The 9,721-nt window shown below is 34.3% G+C and overlaps 1 protein-coding gene across 1 annotated transcript in view; it reads right to left on the bottom strand.

Annotated features, from left to right (window-relative positions):
• Positions 1–4,644: 4,644 nt before the first annotated feature.
• The window catches only part of SPRED1 (sprouty related EVH1 domain containing 1), a 116,679-nt gene continuing 111,602 nt past the window's right edge, over positions 4,645–9,721 (bottom strand). The window contains exon 7 of the mRNA XM_065872226.1: positions 4,645–7,802. Within this exon, the coding sequence (XP_065728298.1) occupies positions 7,152–7,802 (651 nt within the window). The 3' untranslated portion in view covers positions 4,645–7,151. The remainder of the gene's footprint in view (positions 7,803–9,721) is intronic.

The raw sequence follows: 9,721 nt of genomic DNA, 5'->3' as shown, positions 1-9,721 counted from the left end.
AGTTGGCATTGCCTGGAGATGTAACATTCAAAAGAGGAAGAAATCTGTACCACAAAGGCTCTTTCTGACATTGCTTTAGGGAAAAATGAGGTGTAAAAAGAAAACCTTTTGACTATGGGCTCACCTGATTATGGATTCCAAAGGTGTCCAGTAAGACTTTTCTTTCGCCCAAACTCTCAGAAAACAACCATCACAAGAAACAATAGACAACAAGCTTATATTACTGAAAAAAAGGGAATGGGTGTAAGGAAAGGGGAATATAGTTTAAAATTTATCATTTCTCTGTGTTTGCACTCGATAGTTCAAGTTGCTCTTAACCCTCGTTGGTTCTAGGTGCTGAAGTATTCTTTGAAGTCACCACCATTCGATTCCTCAATCCCACACAAACCACTTCTTTTGTCTAAATCTGGGGATATCTCAACCTGAAGATCTCCATTTATCACCATTTTGTTGCAGTCTGGAGTACTTTCACCTTCCAGTCATATTTACCATCTTTTGTTAAAAATACGTTCAAGTGATTCAATGCCTAAGCCTCAACATCAGTAGTGTGAGATGACTTAAGGGAAAATGAGAAACTAAGATAATAACCAGGTTGCTGCCTTAGACTACTGGATGTACAGTGGTATCACCATCTAACAAGGCAGAGAAGAGAAAAAAGGTTTAAGGAATGGGGGAAATAAGTTTTGGACTTACTGAATTTGAGATGCATGCAAGAGATGCACTGTAGGAAGTTGGATGTATGGGTTTAAAGTACAGGCTGTGTTTCTATATAAGTTAATGACCTTAACACTAATATCTTAACTTCTTTGGACCTGTTTCTACATTTGTAAAATAAGGGTGTTATACTGATCTCTAAGGGGCCTTCCAGTCCTAAAATGTCAGTGAACTCAATTTTTTCAGTAATCTTAAATAATTTGGTTTGGATCCCTATTTCTTTCTTAGAACTTTGGGGTTTCATGCTATCTGTATATTTTACTTTGATAATTTAACAAGAACTATTAATTAGCTGGGAGCTTATACATTCATACAACCTTGTTTTCTCTTAAATTTTAAGAGAGAGTGAAACACTGTGGATTCCTCTACTGATGAAAGACACACATTTAAGCTTGCTGGTCATTCTTGGTAAGAATATAAGAATTTAAAAATGAATTATAATACACTATTGAAATTTCTTCTCCATGAATTCTTCTCTTCATAGATTTGGAGAAGTTGGAGACATTATTCCTATAACAGGGGAGAAAAAAAAATTGAGAGCACAAAAGGGGTTTATGTTTGACAAGTAATATCCGTAAGATCTCCCGTATCACATTTTTAAAAGAAAGTATCTTACAGTTTGACAATGCAAAATTAATCAGTAATGGAAATGAAAGCTAAACAGGTCTCAGTTTTATCATCCAGAAAGAATCTTATTTCAGTATTAGAAATTCTGGAATTCTTCCTGTCCTACTTCTTTCCAAACTGTACACAGACTCTTGGTTATTGTATTATTTCTAAGTTAAAATTAAGTTTGAGGGAAGTGGGGACAGTAAACTCATCAATCTGACACGTGTGTAAGTAGCAGACCTGATACTAAATGCAACTCTGGTTTAAAGACAGGCTCTGTCTTTAAAGGCTTTGTACTTCACAGAATCATCATACTGTTCAACTTAAATAAAATTTCATTTTAACAGAACAATATGATGATTCTATGAAGTACATCTGTGACTCTTATAATGAAACACAAAACTGCATTGTGACTAAAAGTATGGGCTTTGGAGTAAGACAATTTGGTTCAATCCCGATACCTCTAATGTGATCTTGGGGATAGTTTTTAACCTCTTGAAACCTAAACCTCTTCTTTAAGTAAAATGAGGATAATACTTACATTATATGGTTATTTGAGGACTGTAAGTGATCATGTAAAAACATAAAATAAAGACTGCTAGACAAAAGAAAACACCATTTCAACTATGATTTTGTTAGACTTTTATTATACATTTTTTTAGCCATTATTTTAAGGATACCTCTAAAACTGCAAATCTTAGAGTAGTTGGTTTTAAAGTTGACTCCAACTTCCGTATTATTAATGCTGATGTTTTTTAAGGACTACTGTGTGCATGATACTATATTGACAGCCAAGCAGAAACCCTAGTTTCAATTTCTCTTGTGTAAAAACTATTCTACTTACTTGTGGGTATTAACTTGATGTGAAGAACATAAAGTAAATTTCTGAAAACCTGTAAATAAACACATAAGACTAACATTTCATAATTCATGGTAAAGGTATAAACAGTTAATTCTTGATTTTTCAAATAAATACAACTGTAATATAAGTAATTCAAAAGTTATTCTGGTGTTGAAATACATTATGATTTTTGAGTACTGTCCTAATAATTTTTCATTTAGATTAATTTTGCTTATATTACAAGTTAAGTGAAACTCTGAAACTATGATACAAAAAAAAAAAAAAGAGTAAGAGTAGTGGGTTAAAGATTTCCCACACATCATTTAAGGCAGTTAATCCAGACTTTGTTGTAACATGTTCCCAAACCAAATAATGTATCAGGTAACAAACTATAAAAAAAAATCTGGATACAATCAAGAGTGAATAAATAAGTCATTAAAATGAACTATACATGACCTTTTGGTTAAAAATACACCTTAAAAAATTATGATCAAAAGCTTCCATTTCTACTACTGCTTTCTCCTTTAGTAATTATTATCTCTTACGTGATAGTTTGCTATCTCTAGAAGAGTAAGAAAAAGTCCTTTTATATTTCATGATAGGTTTAATCAGGTAATTAAAACAAATTCTTATGATATCATCTGATATGTCCAATTACATGGGTATGATGTAACAAAAACAGTTACAAACTTATATATGCGTATTTACATTATATATCCAAAACTATCAAGCTAGTCAACTATATCTAAGGAGATACATTATGACATGAGTTAAACAATTTTTCATTGCTTATTGGAAAGAATGCAGTCAAGCTTTTAATGGAAATAATATACAAGTGAGGCACTTTTGAGGTCAAAAATAGAAAGCAAATGATACTACATACTGGCAATGTTCACAAAAATCTCTATGTGTATCTTTATTACAAAGGCTTTTCAACTAGATTATTCTTGAAAAATTTCAAAACTAGCAACTTATGCAATTTAAGGAGCTTTCAGGAACAATGGCTAACATCAGTGTTTCAAAGCATATCAAAGTTTTATAACCACCTGGCTGCTAGGCAAACAGTACCTTAATAACTTAAAGCCTCCCCCACCTTATTTTTTGGTTTACATAAATTATCTCAGGTTGTGATTTCTTTGTTTTGACTTACTGCAAAACACCTTATGGTGTTATTATCGTGGAGTACAGACCAATTTTTTTTTTTTAAGTGTAACAATGATGCAAGTTTCTAGTGCTTCGCCTTATACTTAGAAATGCGATCTTGGAAATCAAATTAAGAATAAGAATATTTAGTTAAGAATCTATGTTTTCCAGGTAACTAAAGTTTTCAAAGTTTCATGTAGAAAAATGTTACACTTGTTTAATATATCTTTAGGCTAAAATAAAAAACCCAATCTTAAACACATATTCCAAAGTGTATCACAAAACCTAAAGTAAATTTCAACAAAACATCCTTAAGATTCTTTAAATCTGTAGGAAAGTACGTATTTCCTGTATTTCTGAGACATATAGGTATTAAGAAACATCTCTGTAGTGTTCCTTTAAGGGGGGGCTGGGGAGAGAAAAAGAAGACAAGACTTACCCAAGATATCAGATGGCACTATACACATGAATTGAAAGTGCATTTGTATTACTTCAAAAGTTCATTTTAGGCACTGCTGAATAACCAATGAAAATAGGTAGTTTTAAGTTTCCCCCTTTAAATTTTAACCCCTGCCCAACATTATCCCAGAGACACACACACTCTCTGAAGTTGTCATGATGAAATACAGTGATATTTATTTTTTCTAAAAAATTCTCCCTGACTGGTAATGGGAGGAAAAGTAAGAATACCATTTTGGTAATGGCTTTTGCAAGTTGAAAGAATTGGTTCTATAAATGCTTCGGCACATTAAGTTTGATTGCCAGTTCCAAATATTGATAAATATTTTAAAACAGGATATGTAAGAAAAAAGTGCTTAAAATCTTTCTACAAGACACATTAGGGAAAAGATTGGTTTTACAGTTCGAGATATTTCTTATTCCTGCTTTCTCCATTTGGAGGTGGCCACCACTTAAATAGCCCTTTACTGGTAGTAATGATGAACCCTGTCAGATCCCAACTGCCACCTCACGTATGGTCTATAAATCATCCAGTAGGAGGTGCTGAAGTTACATACCTCATATTTCTTCTGAAATCAAATGATTCCCCTGTCAACTCAGGAGACAAATCATTTAAGGATTATCAATTCTGAACAAGCCATCAGACGAAAAGTCTTTCTTGTCATGCCATCTAGATGATTTCGTTTTCAATATTTACTATTAGTTAAGCAGTTTTGTTTAGCCATTTGCTTCTGCTACCAGATTAAAACCAGAGAAAGGTTTTAGAGGACAAGCCAACTGGCAGTGCCAAATCTGTATGCAGAACAAGAAAATGTTCCTGAATATACCTATACACGTTTAAGAATAAGAAATTTAACCTAAGAATTCACATAAGAATTCTAATTTACTCAAGAGAAAATTTCCACATAAGGATTCAGGTAACATTATATTATCAGTTAGTCTTCCAGACTGATTTGGAACCTGGGTGTGTTAAACTATAAAGATCCAAGGTAAAATAAAAACCATTTCATGACCATAGTTTTTAATGAAGAAACTTGTTTAAAACTGTAAAGGAAAAATGGGGATGGGACGGAAAAATCTTAGCAGCAAAGTGGTTAAACAAATTGAAAATATTAATGCACAAACATTAAAATATTAAAGCATATATGTTGCATATAAAATACAGTACAGGACCAGGAGTTGCACTATACTGATTAGTGCTCAACAGAAGAAATGATTAAATTTGTTCTTCCCAGAAGTATATACACAGTTCATTTCCACAGCATTTTCCTATATAGCCAGCAAGTTATTTTCTTCAGTTGTTCACACCTGATCAAACCTGAATTATAAACTCAGCACTTACAAATACGAAAATTATTCACAAGGAAAACCAGTATTTCCATTTTACCAATAAAAAGTAATTTTGAAAGTTAACAGTCTATTCTAGGAAACCAAGTTTAGCTGAAAACTTCAGGGATGAAGATCATCTGGTGTAGCAGCTTCCAAATATATAAACAGTAAAAATAAGACTTAAAACTGCTGCTACGGTATCATGTTTTGGACTTAGTTCATCCAATTAATTTTTAGTACAAAACTAGAAATAACCTCTTCTTCATAACATCTATAGTTATCAATATATTTTTCTTCTTTTCAATGTGAAATAATACTTTAAGATGATCTATATACACAATGTTGTCAGTTCAAGCTGTCATATAAATATAAATGCTTTCTTAAAAAAAGTATTTTACAGACAGATAGTGTTATATACATTGTTCAGTTTGATCTGGGGCAAAAGAAGAAAGCTAACACAAGCTTAAGTGTGATATGTAAAAAGAATGATTACATAAATGACATTTAAAAACCTGCATAGAAAATGAGCTTCTAACAGTAGTGTGATTTTAATTTTTATCACTTCTGAAACTTCAAGCCATTAAAAAAAGGCACACTTCTCAACTTTTCCCTTTAAGGGAATGTTCTTAAGGAACCCCTTACTTGGTTAGAGTTTTAATGTAACACTTAAAAAAAAAAAAAAAAAAAAAAAAGACAATTTGACCCCAAAGTACTTCAAACAATTTGCTAGAACATTTATCCAACTACTTTGAAAATAAAACATCCAGTAAGACAATGCTCTGCAAAAGAAATAAATTTATACGTACAAGATATTTCATTCACAATACTGGATTAAATACTTTCTTGGGATAGTTTAGCACATCCTTTACATAAAATAATTTTGCTTTTGGCCAGTTTAAATAAAATAAAATGCAACTGAGAAAAGTTATCATTGTTATGTGATAATAAGCACTGAGAATTAAGCTAAAAAGTAACACAGCTGAACATATTCTGGTTTAGCAGAATGATAAGTGGAAATCTCAGGAGGAAACTGTTTTACTGACTCTAACTATCCAGTTACACTTTTCACCTTGTAAAACATTTGTAAATGCAATATAATTTTTTGAAGGAGGAAACTCTGAAAGAAAACAACTTGCTGGTTGAATACCACAAAAAACAAAACAACAACCCAAAACCTTACTTTTTTCTATAATGTTTACTCAGTCTCTTTTTATATAAAAATAAGTGTTATGTTCCCATCATAACATTAGACAATTACATCTGTGCTTTAAAAAAAAGTTGGTCACTCAAGGCTATTAGAATATTTTTTAAGGATTTTAGATTACCAGAATGTACAGATATAACTCAATATAAACTGTAGCCAAAGGGAAACGACAATGAAAATATCAAATCATTCACATGGAACCAAAATGTTATTAACTAGATAAGTAAAATATTCAAAATATAATGGAATGTGACAGTAGATATATGTACATCTACTTCAGAACTAGGAAGGGGAGGAAAAGTTTAATATGTAATAACTCGTACCTTATATTTAGTTAAATATAAACATTTGTTATTTATACATAAAACTGCTTTCAAAAAACAAGTAATAAATGATTTAGTTGCACTTGTTTTACTTCTTACAGTTCCCAAGTGTTAACTTTTTTTAGATTGAAATCAACTGTCCCCTAGTGCACTTTAAGTTTATATCTTAATGAATTCAAACCTTTAAAAGTCCCATCACCTAATGCATAAATATACAAAAATGCCAAAAAATTAACCCCTTTTAGTTGGATCATATTTATGCTCACTTTATATAGCCAATAACCAGAAATGGTTTCCTTTTGCAAATATTCTTTAGAACCTGCAACAAAACATGCCATGCACTCCAGGGAAAAAGTTAGGCATGGCTAGCATTTGTGAAATGCCAAGAACTGATGAGTTCTGCTTCCTCCACGTGTGGCCCCAATGATACCAGGCAAGATTTCATAATGCTTGCCAAAAGCTTCCACAAATCCAAGTTAGCTAATTCCTGGACACAAAGATTTTAAGCTCATTTTGGCACTGGATGCTTTCATCCAGCAGCTTTATGTTTCCCACCACAGCACCCACACGCCTCACCACAACGATGGCACATTCTCAAAGGGACGTAGCAGCACATACATGGTACAATGAAAGACAAAGCTACTAGGGCTAACCATCGTAAGCAGAACTTGTCATCGCTAGTGTCACATGAACAGGGATCAGAAAAATCTCCCTCTGAGTCTGACATACAATGATACAACATGCTCTCTGCACAGAGCATGCAACTAACTTGATATATGCATCTTTTAATAGGGTCTGGAGCATCCTGACATTTTCCCCTGCCATTTTCTTCATGATTAAACCTTTCTTGGCAGTATACGCAGCGAGAACGTTCACCATCTTCTTTTCTTCGTTTTGACTTCTTAAATTTTAATGAGGAGGGCTGTGTCTTAAATACCACAGAGTCTTTGAGTGAACTTAACTTAGTCTCATCCCCACAAGAGTACAGATAGTCTGATTTTTTACTGTCTGGTTTAGAAAACTGAATACTGGAGTCAGTATCATCTCTCTCCAAGTCACTTTTCCACATGTCAGGATGTCTGTAGTCTGCATAGCGACGTATTAAGATATCGCGAGGGTTTATTCTGACAATCTCATCCTCATCTTGAAAGCTGACATGTCGGATTGATTTCAAAGGGACCTCAAAAGGAAAGAGATGAAAATTGCAATAATGACTGTGAAGGTTAATTTTATGTGCCAACTTGGCTGGGCCACAGTGCCCAGATATTTGGCTAACATTATTTTACATGTTTAAGTGAAGATGTTTCTTGGACGAGATAAACATTTCAATGGGTAGACCATAAGTGTAGTAGATTATCCTCCATGATGTAGGTGGCTTTCATCCAATCAGTTGAAGGCTTTATTAGTACAAAGACTGACCTTGCTGGAACAAGAAAGAATTCTACCAGCAGTCTGCCTTTGGATACAGACTACAGCTCTTCCCTGGGTCTCAAGCCTGACAGCTTACCCTGCAGATTTTGAATATGTACCTCTACCATCACATGAGCCAATTCCTTAAAATAAGTCTCTTTCTCTTTATATATATATCTCTCTTGTTGGTTCTGTTTCTCTGGAGAACCCTGACTCATACAGATTTTAGTACCAAGGTGTAGGATGTTGTGCTAACAAACATCTAAAAATGTGGCAGTGCCTTTGGAACTGGGTAATGGGTAGGGGCTGAAAGAGTTTTGAGGTGCATGTTATAAAAAGGCTAGGTAGCTTTGAAGAGACTTGGTAGAAATAAGAACATTAAAGGTGCTTCTGGTGAGGGCTTGGATGGAAATGAGGAACATACTGTTGACACCAGAGGAAAGTTGATCCTTGTTATAAAGTGGCAAAGAATGTGGGTGAATTGTATTCTAGTCTCTTGTGGAAGGTAGAATTTGTGAGTGATGGACTTGGCTATTTAGCATAAATTTACAAGCAAAGTGCTGAGGGTGCAGCCTAGCTCCTCCGTGCTGCTTATACTACAATACGAGAAGGAAGTGATGAATTGACATAGTAATTTTTAAAACAAAAATGAACCAGAAGTTGAAGAGCAAGAAAATTCTCAGGAAAAAAAAAAAAAGAAAATTCTCAGGAAGATGCTATCACTGATGGCCAAGGGGATGGGGCCACCTCCCTCATGAGCCCAGAGGAATTCTGCCTCAGGATGAATCAAACTTTGAGCTCACTTACCTTTGAGTTAGATGGTATTTAGATGAGATTTGGGACCTAGAGGTGATGTTAGGAAGGGTTACGTTTTTTGGGGTGTTGTGATGGGGTGAATGTATTTTGCATGTGAGAAGAGGGACCAGAGGGTGGAATGTGTCCCCCCAAATCCATATGTTGATGCCCCAATCCCAGTATGTCAGAATATGACTGCATTTGTTAATAGGGCCTTTTAAAAAGGTGATTAAAATATAAGGCCCTTGGGGTAGGCCTTATTCCAATTTGATTGGTATCCTTATAAGAAGAAATTTGGACAGAAAGAGAGAGAGAGAGACCAGAGATGTGGGTGCACAGAGGAAAAAAAACACAGCCAGAAGGTGACCACTGGCAAGCCAAGGAGAAAGGCCACAGAAGAAACCAAATGCATCAACACCTTGAACTGGGACTTCCAGTTTCCAGAACTGTGAGCAAATGAATTTTTGTTGTTTAAGCCACTCTGTCTGTGGTATTTTGTTATGACAGCCCTGGCAAACTAATACAAAGACATACATGTTCATAGGTTGGCTATACAAGTCTCTGAAAATGACTTAAAACACATCACACTCTCTCATCCTTCTGGGTAGCCTGTTTCCTTGAGGCCACAGAGAAAAGTAAATTTTTCAGGCATAAATCAAAATGACGCTTCCCTTCACCCATCTAAGTGGGCTTCTAGTAGTCACATTTATATCTTCTAGTGCCAGTCCCTGGACACAGTGACTACTTTATAAGTAAGCACATGAATCCATGTTGGGGCAGACTTCTATTCCCCATATATTTGGAATTGTGGCTAAAAAAATTCCACGTCTGGACTAAAGGTGGACTGATGGATGCAGACCATTATATTACAACATACGATTCCTATTGGTGATA

Source organism: Phocoena phocoena, chromosome 2 (assembly GCF_963924675.1).
Source record: "Phocoena phocoena chromosome 2, mPhoPho1.1, whole genome shotgun sequence".
Classification (NCBI taxonomy): domain Eukaryota; kingdom Metazoa; phylum Chordata; class Mammalia; order Artiodactyla; family Phocoenidae; genus Phocoena; species Phocoena phocoena.
The sequence above is the reverse complement of the archived record's forward strand: the minus strand, read 5'-3'. Positions and strand labels throughout refer to the sequence as shown.